We start from the raw sequence: 25,380 nt of genomic DNA, 5'->3' as shown, positions 1-25,380 counted from the left end.
GGCATTGTTTTATCAAGGATCAGTTTAAAAGTATAAAGGGCCCATTTCTTGCTGAGATCTGTAATGTTTTTCAGCCCTTTTCCCCTGCAATTACACAAAAGTGCTGACTTTGTTGAACTACTGATATGCAGTAGTATTTCTTATGACTTCTCTCACACTGTGCTGTAATTGCTGTTTGTGTTGGCACAAGAAAAGTACCACGTCTTGTTTCCACTGTACATTTCCGGACTCTGGTTTCAGTAACATCAGTGTAGGATATTGTACTGAGCATATGTTTTGTTGTGTAAACATTAACTGGTAATTTACCCTGTCAATCTCCACAGTACGGCTTCTAATTACCAGAGGTTGAGGGGCTTCAGATGGACATTTTACAAAATATTTACAGCAGTTATCCTGCTTCTTTTTTTTCTTCTTCACTGCTATTTGTGTTTTGAAAATCATTGCAAGAGTAGAAACTCCATCAAATGGAGTAAACAACTCCATCAAATGCCATAAAACAAAACTCGAAACCAAATGTATTCATTCTTGTGCACCTCATTCTCTAGAGTGACTAAAGACTAGTTTCCCAACTAGTTAAGCAAAAATCATGGCAATATTACAGTAAACATAAAGTACCAGATATTTCTGTTTGCTTGCAACTTGATTACTCCCTTTGTATTTTTTTAAACAAGGAAAAAAACTTCTATTGGCATTTTTTTGTTAAAATTCATTCTTGCTAAATAGCCTGTGAACTTGCAAATGGCTGTACACATCCTTATTTCATTCAAGACTCAGACAAATGTACTTAACAAATGGGACCACTAAGGTCTTGTAAGAAAATCTACTGCAAAAATTCAGAACTAAGGAACAATCTCCCTTTAAGAGCTATGGAATGTATGTTTTAGTCATTCATCTGTATAATTTCAAGGAAGTAGCACTTTATATTTTGTGCAAAAAATACAGTGTCTTGAGTAGAATTCCAGGATCGGAATAACTCCAGTAACAATAACTACAGTAACATGGGCAAAGAAGATACAATCAAATAGGGCAATTTTTGGCCACCCTAGGCAGAGAGAATTTTTATTTCAAGTAAAATTTTCATCACAATTTTCATTATAATGTGAGAAACTTTTTTTTTTTAAAGTGTGATAGTTTCTCATCTTCTACTGTTTCATCATAATTGGATCAACTTCATAATGTTCATCACATCACAGTACCTTAGCACATTACACTGCCTCCCCTTCAAATACCTTGATTAATTAAGTGGTAGCATTAAGGTGGGGGAGCCAAAAAATGTAAAATGTCTTGAAAATATTTTTCTCTTATTCTGATGGAAGCTCATTTTTATAAAAAGACTTCTGTAATTGTCTATCCAATGCATCTGTCATCAGTACAGATAGAATACTTATTTTGTTTAAAAAGGTATTCAATTTAGCACCTTGTATTTTGCTATAGATGCATGTTATATTGCTCTGCTAAATCGACTTTTATTTTGTTTACTTGATTTATTCTTCAGAGGAAAAAATACTACACCAACTAAAAAATTATTTCCTATTGTTGCAGCTCTTAGTGCAAGCAAAATTTAGCTTCTATGAACATTGGAGAACAACAAATCTTTCTTTCTATAAGTGTTTACTTTATGCATTTGAATGGCCTCCGTTAAGCATATCACATCATTTGCCCCTGGCAATCTTACCACATATCATTTGCACTAAGCAACAAAGAAGAAAAAGGTAAACAGGCAAGCTGGAGTGTATAACACTACCATTCATTTATGTTTAAAAATCATAAAAACATTTTTATTTCTGAATGCCTGGCTGTTTCAATTCATAGTGCAGTATTTCAAAAGAAAAAAATATAAGTGACATATTATTTGACTCAGGAGACTGTTTGTGTTGCTTCTGCACAGCACAGAATGAAAAAATATTACTGTCATACTTTAGGTACTACATCAGCTTTGGTTTCTGTCTTAGCTGAAGAGTCATCTTCAACTTATTCCACTTATGCAAATGCTAACTTGTTCTCCCAAGCTACTAAGATCCACCCAACACTCATTTGGAGGGAATTCAGAACTCCAGCCTTCTGGTTACAGTTATCTACAGATTTTCTGCCATTTAATTCACCTTAGAAAACACCCTAAGATCTTGTTTAAAGCCACTTGATACATCTCAAAATAGGAAGTAAGTCTCCCTCCTTCATTGCTTGCTAGATGATAATAAAATTCCTTCTGAGGAGCTGTAAATACGCAAGAATGGCCAGAGGTTTAGTTCCACCCCCTCAGCACAGCTGTCTGTAAAGCTGCCCAAAAAGGAAGGAAGCAGCATCCTGTAAACACTACACTTCCCTACTGCAGACCCTGGGATTTGTCATTTCCCATGTCTGTTCCAGCCATGGCAAACTCCTCTGACCCTTGCTTAGGTCTGAAATTCAGGTTCTATGCATGGCCTCTTTTTCCAGCAAAAACTAGAATACACACACTCAAATAATGAAAGGTCATGAAAACAATAATTTCCAAGAGGGAAGCATTGAAGTGATTCAGTCCTATTTTTTTTTTTTTTTACAGTTGCTATTAAACTTTAAGAAAAACTACTTCAGGGTAAAAAGGGAAAGGGAGTAATTCCCATCAAGTAGAAAAATAAACATGTCTAAAAGCCATTTATCTTCTTCTAGCTGATGTATTCAGATTAAAGTTCCATATGATTATGGGAGAACGTCTAAAAATAAGTCAAGCAACACTTACAGAAAAAATTTATTTTCAAAAAATAATACAAATTACATGAGGAATTAAATTCTGAAAAATGGTTTTAAAGGTACTTAATTGCATCTTGACCAAACTTTTGAAAATCTTCTTTCGCAATTCTTTTTTAAATTATTTTGAAATATTGTATTTTATTTCTGTCATTGCCTACATACCTTTTTAAGTGTCCAGCATAAAGCTCAAATCCCCAGAGACATTAGCAGCACACTCAGAGCTGACCAGAACCTCTGAAATCTCATCTCCAGAGACATCCTTAGATGTCATTATGGAATGCCATTTGTGGAATGCCACAAATGCTACTAGGAATGACAGCAAAAACCTCTCTTTTGTGTGGCTAATGCACAGGAAGTTGTGCTCTTTTGTAGCCATGTATATGACCAAAAACCAGAATGGCATCAGGACTGGAATTCAATTCAATTGTCCACTGTGTGTAACTCTTGCATAGTCCTTGGCACAGCTTTGCCCTGGGGCAGACAGAGCTCCACCAAGCAATTTCTGGCATAGTCTGGGAACTGGCACCCTTTAGGGACCATCCATAGCTGTCAGTCTGGATTTTTTGTTTTCAGGATGCAAGCTTTACACAGCAATTGGCCACAGTGCCAGAGAGGCCAGGATCTGCAGAGCATGGCAACCCTTCAAAGGAATGACACAGCAACTGTAGGAACACAAACCCTATGGGGTCATACAACCTCACCTCCAAAATTTCCAAGGCAGCTGATGAGATAGCAATTGAGGAAGAAATGCATGTTGTGGCAGGGGGGCTGAGAAGGGAGAATGGGATGGGCCTGCAAGGATGGGTTCTGAGATGAGCCAGTTGTGTAGGACTGTATTTGTGGAAATCCTATTTCATTTGTTGTGGAAGTTGGAAAGTGTGGGAGAGAAAAGCAAGACACCACAAAACTAAAAGGGACAAGTAACAATTGTGGAGAACTAGCTGGTCTTTCTGTGGGTGACAGAGTGCTTATGTAATGCTGAATAAGGCACAAGAAACAATCTGCAGACCAATGAAAATTCTTTATTTTCCAGTCATCTAGATAATCAAGACTTTCACTTTAGGAATTGAATCAAACACTGTTGTAAAATAACAGTTATCAGTTCAATTTCTGATGGCTACAGGCAGTCATCTCATTAAACCTAAGCCAGTCCCTATCAATCATGCAAAAAACCACCTCAAATACTACCTTTATGCATGCAATCCAAGGCACAACAGAAATACACATGGGGAATTTGACACCAGTGTGCCCTCACCATACATTTTATGCATGCTAAAGATCAGTGATTTCAAGGTTTTAGGGATGTATTTTCACAGCTTCTGAAAATACTAAATATTTATTTTAAATGTGGCTTAGCATTTTGAAACCTATTTTATACTAATTTGTTCTATAATTCTGAGATGAGCCAGTTGTGTAGGACTGTATTTGTGGAAATCCCATTTCTTGTTAGCTTTCAATCTCAAACAATTCTACTCTCATGCTTCCCTAATATCATGTACTTCTTTGTCTCCAACATCTGCTTTTTTAATTGCTAACTTTAGCTAAGTGCTATGTTGTTTCCACAGGGAAGGGGGAATGAAAGGAAACAGAAAAAAAATATGTTTTCTAAAGAGTTTTATTTTACTGACAGCATTTTGCCTAGCTTGCTAACAATTCAAAAGTACTGTTTATACTTTCAGACCCAGAAAATATCCAGTAACTGCCCTGGATAACTTAATTCTTAAAAAAATCCAAAAGTAGAAATCTGGGAATACCCTTATTTAAAAAAACAGGTATGTTGCAGTAAAGTCTCTTGCTTTACCTAAAATTTTTGTGTATTCCCATTCTCTTATGTTTGATCTCAAACATTTTCTTTTGCATGTTTTAGAATATTACACAGATTTCTGCTTAAAAATTGTGCTAGCTATTTCTCACAATTGAAATCTAAAATTTGAAAAAAAAATTCTACAAGTTAGAACAATTATCTTTAACATGAGCATTACAGTATTGCAAATTATTCATTTAAGCAGGAAAGCCTAGGATCCACAAGCCAATATATCCACAACTCTGCTGATGGGTGCTTTCCAGCTTAAAGAAGTTCCGTTTCATAATTCCATTTGTTTCCTGCCATTTAGCCAACTTTCCACTTATTACATGCCTCTACACCTTAGTATGAACTTCCAGTGCAGAGCACTGTAAATTGTTTTCTAAAAAATCAAAGCATATGATGGCCATTGTACATCCTTTTTCTTTGGCAGTGATTGCCTTGAAGAATTCCAGCAAAATACTGAAGCATGACCAGCCCTTCCTGAATTCTGTACAGCTACCCTCAGTCAAGCTGAATTTTTTTGTAATGCCTCCGTATCTGAACCTTGAAATTAGTTTCTGGAGATCTCTGTTAAGTCTTCTGCAGTTTCCTAGCATATATTTGTAAACAGCAGAGGAAAGCAAACTTGTGAGGTCTGCTGAAGCCTTTCCATTTCTATGCTTTCCTCAAAACAGGAATGCAAGCATATTAAATTTTTTTTCAATGTCCCCAAATATGTGGATACTTCATATGGCAAGTCTCTCCTATGCTCACATTGTCTTCAGAGTGCCAGGTTGTCTAGGATAAAAGAAATGGAAGGTTATGGGGCTCCGATGATTTGATTAGGCATATATGTATTTTGATCATTTGCTCACTCACATATCTTAGTTTTTTTAACCTAAAAAGTACATTCGACACAAAACTTGAAACCTATTATGTTTTTCAATTTCAATTTCAATAATTAAGTTTTAAATCTTCATAAAAACTATCTGTACTTGTCTGATGATCTTCCTCTGCTTTTTTTCCTAGCACTACACAAAGTTAAAGAGATAAGCCTTATTTCAGTTTTACAAATTTAAAAAAAAAAGTAAGAAAAAGCCATGACTACAGTGACATGTCAAATTAGGAAAGGACCAAGCCGAGACACGTTATGGTTCCTGTCTCCTGTACCTCCTTAATTCCACACAGTACCTCCCTATTAGCTTAGAAAAACAGCCTGTAAGACAGTGTTGAAATTTTAACTGAACTGTCATGATTATTTTTTGCTCTGCTAAAATTGAGTTCAGGTATAAGTAATTTAATTGCCAGGTAGTGAGTGCTGCAGCACATTGCCGAAAAAACCCCAAAATACTAGTATCATTTAATGCATTATTGAAGCAAGAATTTTGGCAGGTCAATACAAGTTCATTTTGTCAGTCACTATAGAATTCCCCAAAACTAGTATTTTTTGATGTGTGTAGCAACAGACAAATCTGTCTGGAGCAGCTTCCTCAGCTAAAAAGTGCATATTCACTGTTACAGGAGAAATTCCTAGCACAATGAGTACATGCAAGACTTCACACTTTTTCACAGTTACTTGTCTATTTTCTCTGCCTTAAAACAGAAGTGTCAATTCATTGTATTGCACTATAGCTCTGGATGATTGTGCTTTTCAGGAAAATAAAAACATAATGTTGCTTACCAATGAAGAATGATAAGGTATTGGTTTGGGTTTTCTTTTTTTCTTTCTTGATCAGTACATAAAACTCAAGAAAACTAAATTAAAGGTATTGTGCTTAGAACTTTTTACAACATAGTTTCATAAAACTATACTTGAAGAAAATTATCCTGTTGCTTTTTTTTAAATCAAGAGATTACTTGGTGTAAGTTTGTATGTATAATTCAGTAAAAAGGTAATAAATAACCAACAGAAACCTTGAAACAATTTATCTGGAGCTACTATATACATGCATTTGCCTTTTTCCCATTTAGCCTTCCACCACTTCTATCCATATTTTCATGCCATTTTACCATTATTTTATTTTATCACTCCTCTATTCAGCTATCTAACTTGCTTGCTTCTAGCTGTAACTACTAGTCATTCACTGGGATAAGCTAGGATGAGCCCTTATCCTTGTACATGTCGACTAAAATATGCCAGACAAATGCAAGGTGATAGAACTGACTGCAGGACACAAATGTTCCATGAATTTTCTAGTACAGAAGTGTTCTTACATGTGATGTATTTATTTGGAAATGCATCACTATGGACATTACAGGTTCATTCTCTTATGTCAGTCACAGAAATTCAGATCTGAAAACATAAGAAGAAAATGTCAGCAAACATAATCTGGCACCTGACAGAGATGTTTGAGTGCTGTCAGACACCAACAACAATTTCTCAGGCTTTCTTGAGTCTGTTTTTTTTTACCAACAGAGCTCCAAGTAGAGAACTGTTAGGGCTTTGTGTACACCCAGACACCAGGAAATGCTTTCTGAATTTAACTGAGTAGGAGTATCTTGCCTCTGCAAGACAAAGCCTCCAGCTCAGCTCCAAGACCAAAGCACATGAGACCTGCCAACTCTCAGCACCCACTCAGCACCACCTGCCATTAAAAGCCATCCTTAAAGCTCAATGTAATGGTTGCCAATCCCTTCTCTGAAGACTTGACTGTCCTAAAAAGCAGCAAGGACAGATGACTCCATAGAAGAAGGCAAGCAAGGAGTCCAGAGTCATAGCCAGGAAGACAGTGGCAGCAACATCACCAGAAAACCAAAGCCATGAGGCTGAGTCAGAGATTCAAAACTGGACTCAGGTCTGGACACAATAACCAGGATCAAATGAGATCAGCCAGGTCTGAGGGTAAGCCAGTAAGTCAAGCCAGCAGGTGAGGATGAGGATGAGAATCAGGGAGGTACCAGATGGCACAAGTGCAATTGCAATGCTGTTGCAGAGTAGCTTGGGCAAGGGCCAAGCACCAGAGCTTCAGGTTTAATGCCACTGCCAGATGGAGAGGGAGCCTGCACTGAGGATCCTCAGCAGCAAGCTGCTCCTGGACAGGAGATCTCAGCAGCAAGCTGGCCTCTAACCTGCACCTGAAGGGGCCATGACAGCTTGTGAATTCAAGCAAGCTCAACAGCTATAAAAAACAAATCCTACATTTGGAAAAAAAAAAAAAAAAAAAAGGACAAGATGGACAGATACATCCAGGAGACCATTTGACCATTTTAGGTGGAAAATTAAACTCATCCACTGTTTTGCATGGAAGTTCATGTAAATCAGGGAAGAGGGAATTTTAAACACAGGGCTTTTTTAGCTGCTTAACTTAGGCTCTACCATTTCATGCTGCTGGCTGTTGTAAGCTCTATTCCTGTAAAAAATGGTCCTTGTCAATTAATAAATCATGAACTTCAGCACCTACATTCAGATTCCTCTCCTGTCTCTGGCAGTTAAAACAGCCAGGCCAATACTGAGCACCTTTGAGTGAACCTAGATGATTTTACAACACAAGGAAACTGGATGCACAAAAATATGCAGTTTAGTTAGGGTCTCTAGCATACAGCAAGAGACTAGAATCAATTTAGTTAAGTGATGAAGGGAAAAGGTCAGCAGTCAGCCATTTTTATTTGGATTTACTTTTCTCTTAAGTTTATTTCATCTTTAAAATGCAAGGATCTTAAAGAAATTAATAAAATGTTATTAAATATTGTAAGCTCTCTAAAAGGGGGAATATTATGTTTGTAATAAAAACCTGTACTCTGGATTTTGCAGTCTGAACCTTGAAAGTTTAATTAAAGGCTTGATAAATTCTGGTTTTGGTACTAAAGTGGGGATTTTACATTAAAAAATCCTTTTCCTGGAAAGACAGAACTCATAAAATGAAGTTTCATTTAGCATGTAATCAATCTCATTCATCTCTCTGTGTCCAATGGGGTGAACATGATTACACGAGGTGATAAAAATCCTTGGTCTTTCTAAGTCATTAGGGTTTTATAATTGTTTTCTTTAAGTTAGAATTTGATCCTCATAGTGTAGGGATCAGTTCATTTTAATGAATTAGAATAGCAATTTGTATTTGATAAAATTCTATGGGACAATCATATGGTTGTTTCCTTTATTCAGGTATCACAGCCAGACAAATATCTTCTTTGCCTCTTAGCATACTCTTTCTCTTGTTTGAATATATGTTATAAAGACAGACAAATCTATGTCTGGTAACTACACAAGTTTTACAGGAAAAGAGTTCTTTAACACTTCCATTAAGCACTTTCCTTTCCACACCCCTTCTGTACACACAACAGAAGTCAATTGCCAATGAAACTCAAATCTCCTTAGATCTTAAATAAGGTAAGCCCACCTTAGCAGGGCCTCTCCTGAAAGAAGTTTCCTGACCCATCTTTTTAGCCTTCCTTGGAGGTCTGTAACAATTTCCTATAAATGTTTTACTATTTCTGTTAGCTACACTATGTGTTTGTGACATTATCTAATGCACACGTGTAATTTTACTCAAAATACCATAACCTCTAACTAGATCTTTACATCATTTCCCATCTTCTGAATTGTCTTTTTAGTAAATTCTATACTCTGGTAGTTTTATATTAAGACATGTAACCAAGAGCCAGTCATGTTTCTACTTTAAATGTTTACTGGTTTCTTTTGAAGCATCACTTCGTGTTACTCACATTTTTACACAGATTATTTTCATAAAATGAAGTGAATTTCCTTTCTATCTGTATCATTTGCTTCGGCAATTCAAAAAATTACTTATACTTTAAAAGTTGGCTAACCTCTCTCCCATCTTTCACTACCTATCCTTTTGCTAAAACAACACATATAAAACTGAATACTAAAATTGCGAGACTACTGCCCTCCTAATTTCTTATACAGATACGGCCTGTCAGTTCTAGATGACTTTGGATCAGCCCCAAATGAAAGAAAATATTCTGGGTAGTATAATCCTGCATGAAACCATGTGATCTGTATAAAAAATCACTTACTGAATTACTAGCAACTCTTTCCACTCCTAGGAGATCTCCCAGCGAAGCAATGCCTGAATTAGTGCAGAGTGATTTGTGGCTTTCCAGCTGTCATTCATTAATTCTTAGGAAACACAATATACAATACAACAGTACTCAGCCTGGGGTTGTTCAGCAATGTCTTAGGAAGAGTGTAATTTGTCTGCTGAATGTTCTTTAAATGTGTTTTCAAACAATAACTGTAGCCTATTATTTCTATGACCCCCCAAACACATTTCACTCTTGCTGAAATATTGTGTCGGTCACGCAGACCCATAAATGGGGAAGGGAAAGGAATTGTGTCTGAGAGGAGTTTGGTTTAGGAAACAGCAGCTGAGTTGAAGACATGGGCTTTTATTCCAGTGTTCTGCCATTCCTGCATCTTGGCAGAAAGGAAAGCACAGGCAGGGACTAGAAGTGACCTGGGCACTCTGATTAGCACTTCACCACACAGCTGACCTGCAATTTAGGAGTCCCTCTTTCAGAAGGAGTATTGCTTTAGAAGGAGTTATAATTCACTGCTAGCTGCCTTGGGGTTTTGACCAGAGACAAGAGAGGACGCCGTGAAGTGCAGGATGTGTTTGAGGATACAAAAGCCTGGGGACCTTCTTCTACATGAGCCAAGGAGCTGCTTGCACAAAGCCAGTCAGAGAGACTGTGTAATGCCTGCTTCATCAAGGACTTTTGGCAAACTCTATGACAAGTTCAGCTCAGCCAAAACCACTGCATCTTTAGACATGTACTTTAGGAGACCTTGACAACAGAGGGAAGTTTTCTGGTAGGTCTCAGGCACCCTTGCCTTCCCAGAAATCTGAAAAGGTTGCATAAGAATTTAAGTCTTTTGCTCTCTTGAATTTGCATGTTAATTATCCTAAACTGCACATTAGGTACCTAAGAGATTTTTTTTTTTCCTTTAGCTCTTACAGAGTTGGTTTAAGAACTAAACGGAAAGATAGCAAGAGGTAAACATGAGACAAGAATCACTTCCAACAAATGCTGGAGTTAACAAAGCAAAGCCATTGTTCAGTGTTTAGTAGGCACCATGACAGCAATTATTTAAAAGAAGGATTTGAAAAACAATGCTTCAAGTATTTTTATGGCCAACTCCTCCCATGCTCAGGGGTTTATATGCTTTTAGCTATTGCATCTGCAACTGAAGCTAACTGTGAAATTAGCAATTTATTTATCCCATGATACATACATGTTACATTTGTAACAGTAAAAGTGAGTAAGGGTGAACAGTGAATGCTGTGAGTAAAAGTTAGAACCTTTCTTAAGAAAACCAGATTTTGTCATTCCCTATTTAATCAAATACCTGTGGATTCCCACATGGAAACTTTCCTTGTTCCTTCTTGTGGCATATGCCACTAACACTGTTAACAGAATTGTAGCTAAAAAACGTAATATGAGGTCTGCCAAAATAACAAGGCAGACAAAGGAAACTTTGACCTTCAAAATGACTGCCTGAATTGCATGCAAACAGAAGACACCATTAAGTATAAAGCAGAACATTAAAGGCCCACAATTTGTAAATAGCCAATGACTCTGTAACCCTTAGTAAAAGTAGGTCTCCTTAGCAAAGCATATGCATTTTAAGCAATTTTTCAAGAGTGTATCTTGACAAAAACTACATTAGAACTTGAAGTCCGTTTTCTGCATTGTGTCCTATTCTGAAACTCTTATGGAAATTAACTCCGATAATTTAGGCACAGATTTGAAAGCTGATTAAATAAGATATAAAGTTGTTTCTAATCTTTCTTGGAAGGCATAACTGATAAACAAAAAAGAATAATGAAGGCATATGAATAGTGATAAAATTATCTAGACTATTCTGTGTACATAACTACCAATCTTTTAGATTCATCCATCTGAAATCAAGATGTAATTATGCATTATTCCATTTTATTTTTAGACACATCCACAAAGCAGAAATTTTAGTTTAGTGAAAAACAAACATACAGCTGTTCCTAAGAAAACTGGAACTTGAGATACCAGAAAAAAATATTTAATGTCCCTCCTTCATCTAATGTCACTAAAATGTAATAATCATAACTGTTTCTTAGTTGTTTTGTATGGAATTGAAGGTAATTAATATAAAAGGTTTGACATTTCCTGGTAAAAGCAGCAGCAATTAATACCAGTAGACAATCTGATGCGTGAGGAATATTTTCTGAAAGTTTAGTGAGTGCCTTTTTGCTCTTCTAATGATTTCTTTAATAGCAGGATTTTTTAACATTGCACACTGAATTAAAATACTGTTACTGTATATTATAAAAGGAAAAATCAAGTCACCTGCATGGCTGTGAGGATATTGGCTAAGGCCTGGCCATAAGTGTCATGACAGTGAACAGCAAGAGCACTCAAAGGAATTTCTTTCATAACAGCTTCCAGCATTTTTTTCATACTTCCAGGCGTCCCCACACCAATTGTATCTCCCAGAGAGATTTCATAACAGCCCATGCTGTACAGCCGCTTAGACACCTGATTGGAAACAGAAAAACACCAAGAGGTCAAGATGAAAAAGTACAAAACAGGGTCAAGAACATACACTAGAAAGGACATACTTCTGTACAGATTTTGGGGTTTGACCTACTGAGGTGGATCTATTTATCAGACAACCTATATTCATTCTTGAAAACTGCCATAGAAGAAGAAGAATATCCACAGATTCTCTTATTTTAAAATTGTAGTTCTGCTACATTCTGTACATGGAATAGCTAACCAACTCAAATCCATCAAAAACTTGCTTTCTGACTCTCCTACAGAATCCAAACAAAATTTTAAAATTATGAATGAAATTTCTGTCAAGCCCTTTCCTAACATTTTCTTCTCTCTGGGGACTTCCCAGCTGTTTGGTTTTCTCCATGTACTTTTCAGCTTACAAGTTGTGCAGAGCAAAGACCTGTGCTTTTGTTTGCATATTACATGAAGACAACAAAGATAATAAATAATTAACAAAAAGCCTCATTTTTCTTTCTCTTGGCACTTAAAAAATCAATGAAAACTGAAATTTTAATGTGCTGCAGTCAACATTAATTTTGCTTGCTTTTTATGAAATCAAACATTAAAATAATAACAAAGTAAAACTGCAACTTAATTAACATTCTAGTCCTTAAGTTTTAAAAATTTTCTTAATATCAAACAAAACCATATACAAATAGGTCTTACTTATGTAAGCAGAGCCCTAAATATTTCTGGAATTACGTCTTCAAGGAGTTCTTTGCATGAGTGAAAACTGAGGTCTGGCTCCATAATTTTTGCATGGAGAGAAACACATTCAGAAGCACAAAATCATATTTTCATTGAAAACATTGCTTCAGGAATTGAATGCAAGAGCTTTCCATCTTATTTTTGTTGGATTCATTTGGAAAGATTCCACCTTATTTTCAGCTGCTCAATATGTTTGTCCCCTTTAGCATTCCCCACTGTGTATGAAAGATCCCAAAAGACCACTCCACTGGAACAGAATCCCAGTTTAGAAACTAACTGTTTAGAGATGAAAAAATACAAGCCTCTTCCAAAAAGACATCTTAAGTCACACTGCAGTCTGCTGTTAAAACAATTCCAGGACTCCATCAGTGGGATTGCTGTGAGCATGTCTGAGGAAGCGGACAAAGTGCTGCACCAGCAGTCTCGGAAGCGCTGGATTAATATTGCTGTTCACTTAATTCAAAGAACAGCTGAAAAAGAACAGCTGAAAAAAAGAAATAGTCTGAATCATCCTGTTTAAGGCTTGGAAGTGCTATGACTATTGCAAATGTGGTAAAACTGTGCTTTAAAGTCAGATTCCCTGGTTTATACACACATAAATTCAACATACATTTTAAGACAGAGACATTCACCGGAATGCAAAAGGGATTCATCTCAAAGCATATTTTTATATCATCAGCACATGGCAAGCATTTTAACTAGACTACTGTTGTAAGAAAGAAAAAGGATCATCTGCAGTTAGCAGTGGATTAAGTTCAGTTAAATCCCAAAACTTAGTGTTTCTTCAAGATCAGGGCAAAGAAACGTACTGCATTTTCCCCTCTCTTCTTTTTAATGCATGAGTCAAAGTTTTTCTAGGTAAGCATTTTAGTCATAACTTGGACTATATAAACTGCTAGAAATCATATTGCATCCACTTCTTTTTCATACTCAGTCCTTAGGTCTTTCCTTAATGCAGAGTTCTGAAAGATGGAAGAAGAGAGGATTGAAGAAGCTGAGCATCACCACTGACTCATCACGATCTAAACTGAAAAAGAGATTTATATTTAATTTATAGCTTGGAAGCTGAATGGGAGTTTTTGTACTGAATTTTCTATTCTAACATAGTAGAAGGCAGCTTGTTAGTTATAGCTTTGTAAGTTTTCTAAGTGGATTTTTGGGAGCAGAGTGTGGGAGAAGAGAACACTGTTTTTTCTATGTAATCAGGACGTGATTATGAGCTTTCAGCTTTGTTGATTGAACAGGGTTGTGTGCTGCTCCACTGAGCAGTTTTGCTATGCATATGAGTCTTGTGCTGCTCCCTTTGGAAATGCTGCTTGACACCAAGCATTGATCAAATGGGAATTGGGGAACCAGCACCGCAACCTCTTAGGCACGTGAACAGTCCTACTCCTGGAAATAATATCGAACACTATACTCCTATATTGAACACAAAAGTCAATAATTGAGTTATAATTATTTTAAGCAACTAACAATCAAAACAAAAAAACAAACCTGCAGTTCTTGTGCTGTAAGGGAAACTTTAATTATCCAATAATATTCAAACAACAGTAGATACGTTTCCTATAATTTGATCAGAATGTGTCCTGGACAATATTTAATTTAATGAATTCACTGCTTTAGGTTAAAAGGAAGCTAAGGAAAGAAATAAGCAGACACAAAGACAAAACCAGCCAAGTATATGATGGAATTATATGATAATGGATTATACAACTGGCTTCAAGGATGTTATACAGTGTTTCTGAAAACTTTCAAGCTTTATCTGCCTAAAGTTGAAATACTCAAACCACAAAATGATAAATGGTTAAGCAGTGACTTCCTTTCAAGAATCAGCAGAGTAATAAGATAAGACTAGGCAATTTATTTTAGGATATGAAAACTGTTTGTTTGTTTTAAATAACGAACCATACAAATACACCTGACAGATTCCAGAAGTCTGAAGGCAACTGAATTTTGCACTCACTCAATAACTTTGTGTAAAGCAGTTACGTATCTAGTATTCCAGAAATTAATGTAGTCTGCAACAATCTGTAATAATGCATGTAGTCTGAAATAATCCACCTCTTATGATTGTTTTTGCTTCAGTTAAAAAATATTTTGCTTAAAAAACCTGAAAATGGTCACTGTTACTGACTGCAGGAGAAACTGTCTAAACCTTTCAATCATAGCTGCTGATTGCAATACACAGTCAAAGGAGTCAAAATACTCCCATCCCAAAAAGATGATGACCAGAGCAGCAGCTCTCTGAAAGGGTTTAGCAACTCAAAGAGTGTAGTAATTTTTGTAATGCTGATTCTGTGCATGTATTTATATAAAAGTTATCAGATGCTTCTATATATACAGCAGTGATAGCTGAATCAGAGATGGAATTAATAAATTTAATGTGGTAGTTTTTGTTCATGAACACATACACAGTGGTATACAGGTGTGCAAGAAGACATTTATTAGGATGAAGATAGAAAATAAAATAGCTGTGTGAGCAAAAGTTTGCAGGTCTAGAAGAGTAAATAGCAATCCCACTGGCAAACTGAGAAAGAGCTCTTCTGTGCAAGGAGAGTCAGTAAAAAACAGGCAATGGAAAGAAGCCTGTTGGGGAACATGGTAAGCAGTATGTCATCACTGCTCTAAGTAAAGCTGTGCCATTTCTAACATTCACTTCATATTAAAATAAATCCATTTGGAAATACCATCTTCCAAATTAGCTTTTTTTTTTTTTTTTCCAAATTAGCTTTTTTTTTTCAAAGAGTCTGAGTATGTGTGGATGCTGTGGGAGAAGTATTATAACAAATTTCATCTAGAATGTATACTAGAAGAAGATGCAGGCAAATAGGACCCGAAAACCACCCAGAAAGAACATAATATATCATACAAGTGTTGACTATTTGCTAGTGCTACAAATTAAAAAATAATGGTTTGGATATTCTGCTAGATCAACAAAAACAGGTGATTAAGTGTAACAGAGAAGACAAGTCTGTCTCTAGGTGGAAGGCCAGCACGTTCTGTCTTAAGCCTCCTGGAATTTTTACTCCACTTTCTTTTTTTTCCAGTCCATTTAAGTTTTGATGCCTTCTCTGCCCTCCTACAAAATTTTAACACTTCTGTTTCACTCATCTCTCTTCTGGAAAAAGGGCTGGACTAAGATATCTTCTCCCTTATCTTATATTCTAAATGGAGAACAGGGGCAGGGAGGGAAGGTGCAACTTACTCCATCATGGCACTAGAGCAATTTAAGAAATCGTAGTGGGGGTGAGTTTTGGTTCATGTCAATCACATGACCCTCACTAGAAGCACAATGACAACACAGTGTGCTTATTCCAGTATAAAATGAATTTAAAAAGCAAAAAGCTGAGCAGAAAACCCTCTTGTACAACATAGTCCACTGACATATGTGCTAGAGTCTATTTTCTTAAGTAATTTCTTACCTTCTTGTTAGATGAAATAGTGCATAATATTTTTTCTCATGACTGATAACAATCAAAATATGCTATTTTTCTCACATTTGACTGTATATGGTTAAGTGAGGTTATGCTGCACCAAGTTTTAGTATTAGGTTTTTTGCTTGTTTTCCTTAAATTTTATCCATTAAAGATCTTTTTATGGTTAAGTAGAGATAATTACTTATAGACATTTTTAAATGTATTTTTGATTCATTAACAAGACAAGCCAGAAATTAATTCTTACTTCTGCCACTTTATCTGGTGCAACGTTTCCTTCATATGGGCATCCCAAGGCACAGGACACATACCTATAACAAAAAGAACACACAACGTTCTGGTTTATATGTATGTATATATGTATGTGTGTATATATATATATATATATATATATATATATATATATATATATTCATCCACACTACATCAAAAAATAGATTAAATATAATTTTGAACACATAAACCAATCAATGTACAATAAAGATTTGAATGAAAAGTTAAAATTACATCAGATGACAACAGAAGGTTTATCAATTTTCCTTTCAGATCACAGAACAGCAATGCAAATCTTTATTTATGCTCAATATATGTTACAAGTTGTAAAGGACTGCCAACGTGGCCAAGTTTACAATGTTGCAGGAGACTTGGTTTTTCTTGGTATTTCCAGCTGAAGTTGCAAGAGTCAGCTGAAACTTGGCCTTGCCTTGCCCTCACAAGGTATTCAAAGATATCACTTTCTTCCTTGTACTACTATCCATAGTGAGGAACCACGGACACAGAATACTTCTGACAACCCCACCATCTCATCAGAACTGTAATGAGGACATAAGTCATCAGAACTGTGGTGAATGGGGAAGCTTTCACGCTCTCTCTGTACTGGCATTTCTCTCCCAGTGCCCCAGAAGAATTATAGCTCCATTGCAAGCTGTAATTTAGGCATGCCTTGGGACAAGAAGAAACTGAGAAGCCAAACTGTGTCCCTCAGCAGCTATTGGCTCCACAAAGAACAAAAACTGAAAGCCACAACCAAACTTCCATTGTTCAGCCCTAATGCTCTATTAGCATAGAATTCAGTTTAAATATCCTCTTTTTAATGACAATTAAGACCCATGAAATTCTAATTTAAACTTCTAATTGTTTATCTTAAATTGATCAGGAATATGATTAACCAGAAACATCCAGTCAAAATAAAAAGTGTGACTGTAAAAGGATTTACAACAGATTCAGAGGCCTGCAGAGCCCCAGTCCCAGTGGGAGGTTGCTCAACTGCTTAATAGGAGAACAAGAGCCTTCATCGATCTCCCATCATTCCCTTTCGCTCAACACTGAAGGATATAATGTAAAATTATACACTGTATAATGCAAAAGGGATTGAACAGATGCCAGTTTGTATGTAGTCAAGGTCCATGGGGTAAAGGATGTATTGTTTCTTTGCAGTTGAAGGAGAAATTGATTGATAGAATGTGAAATTAGGATCAGTAACAGGCAAAAACAAATTGTGAAAAAAATGTCCATATTTTAATGCATAGAGCATATTCCATCCCTTATATGAAGACATGTTACTAGAAGTAACAGTAAGAATGAAGCCAACCTTAAATCTAAAAAGAGCTTGATTAGCTCTGACAAAGAAATGGAAATGAATTTTGTTTCCACAAAAGTGGTTGGGTCCATTACATCCTGCTCATAATTTTAATCCAGATGCCTACTAGGCATGATTTCAATTATCTATATGTCATTATGAAAACCAGGTTTTTGAAACTTGGCCACAGAATTCATTAACTATCAGCCCCAATTTAGATGCCTCTGTTTAAATTCCAAAATTCTGAATTTTCATATCTACATTAAAGATAATGTAGCTACTGTTAACAGTTAAACACTGTCCTGATTTTCAGTGACACAGAACTGAAATCAATTCAGGATAATTTCCTTAATTTTTTTTATGCTCACAGTTTTTCAAATGAAACTAAGCGTGAAGAATTTCAGACCCAAAGGATTGCTTTTTACATAACACTACAGTGCCTAGAGCTAGTGACTGCATACACCTACTGAAATTATTTTCAATATCAGTCACAGCACTTTTTATGAAGTGATTAAGAACAGTACTAAATACTAAGTAAATGCAAAACATATAGTACATATGTGCACATGTTCCCTTTACTTACATATCTTCACACATTCCTAATAGCTGCATATGTTAGATCAAGAAGACATGCATTTGGTAGTGATAATGTGGCATGAACGACATCTGGGATGGAGTAGGGCAAACAAAAGTAAAAGCAGGCCAAAAGGTATCTAGAGAACAACAGAATACTCCCTGTGGTTCACACCAGAGAGCAGAAACTTGCCGGAGCTCACATAATTCAGCTGGGCCTGCTGGGGTATGAAAGTATGTGGTGACCTGAGGAATCTGCCTGCTACAATACACAAATCTGTTTGAGATTATGAACTCTCTGCATACTTACACCATTGCAACTAGACTGACATTTTAAACAAGGAAAATATGATAGATATAATCTATCTGGGCATCTGATATTTAATATTAAACTGGAGAAAACAGGGATTACTAAAAGAATTTGACAGGAAAATTCTCTTCCTACCAGAGAGACAACAAAGTCCTGTGAATAATGAAAAAAAAAATTTCAGTAGAGTTCATCAAGAATGAGCTTGGCAGAATTTGATCTAATATTTTCACTTAGTAAGTTGGAATAAAAAGTAGAGATGTGACAATAACATTAAATTTGAAAGCAAAATACTTAAAATTCAGCTATAAAAGAGCAAAGTGCACTTCAGACATACATCAGGATAAGCATTTTTAATAGAGGACATAAAATAGCAGAATCACCAAATAAGCTGAGCTGGAAGAGACCCACAAGGATCATTGAGTCCAGCTCCTGGACCCTGCACAGGACCATCCCCAAGAGTCACAACATGTGCCTGACAGCATTGTTGAAATGCTTCTCAAACTCTGTCAGGCTGCCCTGGGGAGCTGTTCCAGTGCCCAGCCACCCTCTGGGTGAAGAACCTTTTTCTGGTATCCAACCTAAACCTCCCCTGGCACCACTTCAGGCCATTCCCTCAGGTCCTGTCACTGATCACCACAGACAATAGATCAGTGTCTGCCCCTCCTCTTTCCCTCCTGAGAAAGCTATAACTGCAGTGAGCTCTCCCCTCAGTCTCCTCCAGGCTGAACAGACCAAGTGACCTCAGCTGCTCCTCATACAACTTCCCCCTCCAGGCCCTTTGCCATCTTTGTTTCCCTTCTTTGAATGCTCACAAATATCTTTCTTGTATTGTGGCACCCAAAACCACACACAACTGAGGCCACCCCAGAGCAGAGCAGAGCGGGACAATCCCTCCCTTGCCTGGCTGTCAATGCTGTCCCTGATGCCCTCAGAACAGGGCTGGCCCTCCTGGCTGCCAGAGCACTGCTGACTCATGTTCAACTCGCCATTGACCAGGACCCCCAGGTCCCTTTCTGGGCACTGCTTTCCAGCATCTCATTCCCCAGTCTGTCCATACACCCAGGCTTGCCCCATCCCAGGGGCAGAATGTGGGACATTCCCTTCATATGGTTGGTGATTGCCCAGCCCTCTAATTTGTCACTGTCTCTCTACAGGGCCTCCCTGCTTTCGAGGGAGTTGACAGCTCCTCACAGTTTTGTATCATTTGCAAGCTTGCTTAGTATCCCTTCCAGTCCTGTGTCCAAGTCATTTATGAAAATGCTGAAGAACACAGGATGAAGCCCTGTGGAACTCTTTTTGAAAAGGTCTTGCTGTATTCTTACAGGAAATGAAATACAATCTGAGTCAGTTGCAGAAAACTACATGCAAGCTGGAACATAGGCAGGCAAGCATTGAGTACTGCTAGTGGGTGTACAGAGTGCCTAGCATGTGAAAACACAACGTCTGTGTGGAAGATAGAAAATAATCATATGTCTGGTCTGTGTATTTGCCAGGAAATCTAGAATTAAGGCAGTGCTGTGTGGGATGTTTCGTAATTGCATTTGTGTGTTTCCAAACCATTAAGTGCATGTGTGAGGAAATATGTTTCAATACAAAAGCAGATCTGTTATCTACACATAAATTTGTCTGTTACATTTTTCTTTTATTTTTGGGTATGAAAGAACCCAAAGGGCATTAAAATCACAAGAGAATACAGAGCCCCAAGACCTCCACCCACATGACTCAACTCCAACATGGGAAACAACTTTGAAGGCATTCTGCAGAACTGCTTGGAAAGAAGAAAATTACCAAAACAGAGCCACAGAGAGCAGCAGAAGACACAAGTTAAAGGAATAGTCTGGTCAACTGTGGCAAACACTACTGACAAATCAAGAAGAATGAGGAGAGACTACTGTTTCTGAGATCTTGTCATCAGGGAGTTTGGTGAGAGTTGTTGCAGTTGCAAGCAAGGAACAGAAGCCAAAGTGTAGGAGTTAAAGGAGGGAATCACAGAAGAGGGTCTCTAGACAGTAATTATAAACAGCGCCTTCAATGAGTTAGGAATGAAGAAGAGATAGGCGATGAGATATGATATGAAGAACCAAGTAGGGTCAAAGGTGCAATTTTTAAGAGGCAAATGCTTGCTTATATTGCAAGTGGAAAAGAGCCAGAGGACAGTGAGAGGTTAAGAAAGAGAATAAGGGAGGGAAGGAATAAGAGGAAGAACAGTGAACATGGGGTCACTGGGGCAAGTGGAGGGGGTACAGATGGAAAGTAGACAAGAAACTTCTGCTGCTCTGACAGTGGAGGAGAAAGGACTGAAGGAAGAGGATATGGTATCTATTTCTCTTAGGAGAAAAAGCAAGATCCTATGTGAGGAAAAGCAGCAGAGGAAAGAGAAGAGTTTGAGCAATAAATTACAGAGGCAACTGGGATTTAATTTGTGAATTCGATTAACTTGGAGAATACAGCTGTTTTCTAAAAAGATAGCAGGACTGAAACTAAAAAATATACCATAATGAAAGAGACTGTTCTGGTCTCAGAATATTCACCAGAGACACTCCACAGTATGAGAGCAGAAGCAAATATCTGGGAGTTCACAAAGTGGAATCTGCAATGGAAGTGTTTAATTCTAAGTATGTGCTTAAATCTTTGTTGAATCAAGGCCAGACGTAGCTTTAACTAAGTCTTCAGCACACAAAAAAAGACAACAGCCCATGAAGCCCGAGATGGAAAGAAGGAAGTGAACACATTGCAACTGAACACATTGATACATGATGCTTTAGCAACACACAAGTATATGCTGTTTTGCTCACTCAGGTTTTGAGAAATCAGAATCCTTCTCTTTAAGAAAAAGTGATAAAAAGTTTTCTACTTGTTTCACCTGGCAGAGTTTACCCAGTCTCTCATCTGTCTGCAGATTTCCCTGCAGATCAGTATCATTCAGTCTTCTACTAAATTGTTTCCTATGCATATAAAACAAAAACAAAACCAAAAAAAACACACAACAACTTGACTGCGTAATATTTTGAACAAAAATGCTGAACAGCCTCTGGAGATGGGGAGGGAGAGAGTTTTCCATTTCTTCCAGTATGCCAAAACCAAATTTCAGTGTTCCACAAGGTCCCCATGTACAAGGTCCCCATGATCAAGGCCACTAGGAATGGTGATAATCACATCAGCCCAGTGCCTGTGAAGTGAAGGATATAAACCACAAACAGGGTATATGAGCAAACATTTCTTAACCAAAGTGTGTTAAAAGGAAAATGAATCCAAGCAGAAACTGAACTCCATGTTGTAATCAGCCCTTTGTCAACTTGTTTCAGCAGGAGTCCCAGAGCCAGATCCACAGCTGCTACCACAGCTGGAAGCATGAAGCCTCCTGAGAAGCCAGTTGCAGACTCAGATGCTGCTGTTTCCTGTTTATTATTATAGTGTAAGTTTGCATATAATTTACCATGTTCACTGCAGATGTATTTATTTTTATTGGATGTTTGTGCTAACATGTACATGCCTATCATTTGATGAATTCATATTAAGGTTGATCTATTCTGTCTCTTTCCAAAGAAAACCATTTATTAAAAACAGGGAGTCTTTACTGTAAGGAGAGAAAAAAACACAAAGAAGTGAAGAGAGAGGGAAAGGAGATTCCTCCAGAAATAGATTCTCCAAGGCAAGTCCAAAATGTGTAAATAAAGCCAGGATCTTTTTTCCACATTTGATTTTAAAAACAACCAAAACCCCCCCCAAACACCCTCCCTCCCCCCCACCCCCGAAAAAGAAAAAAGGAAACAATCTCTCCATGTATTTAGTGCCCAGTTACAAGTAATATGCATCCTTTTCACAGTGAATACACAGAAAAAATATTTGTTAATATTTTTAAATGCCAAAAAAAACACTATTAAATTATGAACTATGATAAAATACTGAACTATGTTCTACAAAATAGTTACTTCTCTAAAAACTAACCAAACTGTTACAATAATGAAGGGCCACTAAACTGTTTAACTTTCAATAACTCTCTGTAGTTACCTATGGAGCTATCAGTAATATACTATCAAGCACATCACAATTTCATATTAACATTTCACTTCTGATTTACCCTACCCTTTAGGAAGACATGGGGATAATTTTTACTTCCCACAGAGATCCCTCTTTTTTTTTCCTTCTTTTTTTTTAAAAAGCAGCTCTTCTGGCCTGCTATTAATACTTTTTCTCTGTAGATACAAAACAATGGCTAAAAGTTGGCAGAAATTTATTCCTCAGGAAAACCTTCACATAGTGCAATCATCCAGTATGACAGAGTCAGTACAATGGCTCCAAGAGCCTTTTCTTCAGCTGTTCCCAGTAAGAGAAATTCACTAAATCCCTTATCCCAGCAACCTCTGGCTTAAACTTCTCAAGGGCACTGATTCCAGCTGGCTTAATACTGTGTAACCCTGTAGATTTGTTTACCATTCACCTACAAAATTGTGTTCCTTCCAAGTCTATTAAACACTCATCTACATTTTGTTGTTTCTATAACCCCAACTATAGGCTCACTTATAGTGACATGAAGGTGTTACACTGGTTTTAGTATTTAGAAAAGTGTAAATAGTATAAATCACAATATTCTCAAAATAACTGTGAGTATGCTGAACTTCACAGTGTAGTCTTTACAATGGGCAATCCAAAGCAATGCAAAAAAACATGCATTTGAGCCCTAAGTGTTCCAGAATAACAGAAAATATGAGCTCTGAGTTTCTGGCTGTATTTGTAAGGCACACACAGCTTCGAACTGTATGATTTGTGCAAAACCGAATTATTGAGTTTATCTTATGGTATTTCTAATTGCATCTAAAAGATCTGCTAGTATAAGGCCATCCAAATATCTCAACTTAAGTTACTTGGGATGGACTGTAATACAAGAAGAAAAAAAGAACATTGTTGAACTGAATTATAAAAATCTGATTATCTTGATAAACAGGAGTTTTAGATAATCAGGTTAATCAGTATAATCTTTATAAACAAAACAGGCTTCACTATTAGTTTCTAAAAACAATTGTTGCAAGTACATTAAAACAAAAAGAATTTATTCTTCCACATCTTTCTTTTCCAAAAGAAATCCCAATATCATTAACACAAGACAAAGATAACTAAAATAATTTTTTTAAGTCTTGGTTACATTTTGTTTAATATATGTTAGCATCAAAATGAACCAATAATTATTTCCTATAATCAACAAAGAAGTATGTTGGAACCTGTAAGTTCCTGTAGTATACAACATTGTTTCTTTATCTATTTGTCAAGGAAAAAAATATTTCTATATTTCAAGTATATCAACCAGTATTAGAATTATGTACAAACACAGATGTAAGCCAAATAGTGATACATTTCAAAATGCTTTTATGTACTGTGAACTGCACCATACAACTTATTCTTAAAAGGCACAGGACATAAACAAAGAAATTACATAGAGCAGTTCAGAATTAATGTGTGATTGCATGTGCTTTAATTTATGAAGCAGCAGCTTTGTAAGGAAATGCCTCTGAGGTATTCTACAGCAATCATATGCATCTGTTTTTTTAACACTGAATCTCTAAATATTTGCACGCACATTCACATTTGAACAAATGGCCTTAAAAGGGCTGTTCACATAAACATTTTTCAGGTCTGGAACATAAATACAGCTTTTAATTGCTGACCACGGAGAAGTGTTTTTTTAGTAAAGGAAGAAAAGTACAACCTTTCAGGCTTACATCCCTGGTTCATTTTTTGTTAGGAATAAGGAAGTCCTATATAGTATTGAATGTTTCAGAGTGAGATAGTCTGATTTTATGTCATGGTCAGGACCCAAAGCACCATTTTTGGAAAAGAGAGAAAAATACCAGCCCTTGCTTCCTTTACTGTTCTATCTTACTAATTGCAATTCATTCCTGGGGTTTTTTAAATTTTGGAATTCATAAACTTCAAAGAATCTAGTTTAATGGAATACATTAACTTGGAAGAAACTAGCTTATTCAGAGTTTACTTAACATTTTCTTCATACCTACATTCATGGTACACAAATTAAAGGACAACCCAAGTGACTACTTCGATTACCATTTCCCACAATTTTTATTAATCTTGACTGTTAAGACTTAATTTTTGATCACTAAAGTTGTGATATCTTTAATAGTACTTGAATCATGCATTGCAAGGTGCAAATTTAAAACCAGCACTATTTTGTGTCACTTTACATGTAAAACACACATAGCAGTAATTAGCTGACCATACAGTTCATAACTGATTTGGCTGAGTGTCTTCACAGAGTGTGTCCCAGATGTTATTGTAAAGCTTTTATGCATGTATTAAAAAACTCCCAAACTAACTCAAAACCCCAAACAAAAACCAACAGAACCCCGCCCCTTTATGATGCTAATAAATGGTCAAACTTCTAAGACCATATGCAACATTTCAACTCTTCATAAACATTTGAACTGATTCAGTAAACATTTAGAAAACTGCAGACTGTGCTACAGATTTTAAATGTGACAGCTTACAACATAAATTTTCTGGATGATGATGGAGTCAATGTTAGTGCAGCTGTAGTAACAGTAAGACATGCAAAAGCTAAAAGTTTAGTTTCAACTGTTTGAGTGCATTTTTCATAAGATTCAAGTATTGCCAATGATTTATGCCCACTACATAAATTGTAAATTGCCAGTAAAAATAGGAAATACAATTTGAACACCTTAAAATTATTTTTGGAAGTATTTTTCTACTGCTCAAATAAGTAGTTAGGGCAAGGTACTAAATTATCCAT

At 36.6% G+C, this 25,380-nt stretch overlaps 1 protein-coding gene across 2 annotated transcripts in view; it reads right to left on the bottom strand.

The window, feature by feature from the left end:
* The window catches only part of HMGCLL1 (3-hydroxymethyl-3-methylglutaryl-CoA lyase like 1), a 69,078-nt gene that overhangs the window by 11,950 nt on the left and 31,748 nt on the right, over positions 1-25,380 (bottom strand). For both annotated transcript variants that reach the window (XM_041410626.1, XM_041410627.1), the window contains exons 6-7: positions 16,403-16,466; positions 11,804-11,992 (exon numbers count right to left, since the gene is read on the bottom strand). In XM_041410626.1, the coding sequence (XP_041266560.1) occupies positions 11,804-11,992; positions 16,403-16,466 (253 nt within the window). The remainder of the gene's footprint in view (positions 1-11,803; positions 11,993-16,402; positions 16,467-25,380) is intronic.

Source organism: Onychostruthus taczanowskii, unplaced genomic scaffold, assembly GCF_017590055.1.
Source record: "Onychostruthus taczanowskii isolate IOZ18803 unplaced genomic scaffold, ASM1759005v1 scaffold33, whole genome shotgun sequence".
Taxonomy (NCBI): domain Eukaryota; kingdom Metazoa; phylum Chordata; class Aves; order Passeriformes; family Passeridae; genus Onychostruthus; species Onychostruthus taczanowskii.
Note: the sequence above shows the minus strand (reverse complement) of the source record. Positions and strands in the feature narration are given on the sequence as shown.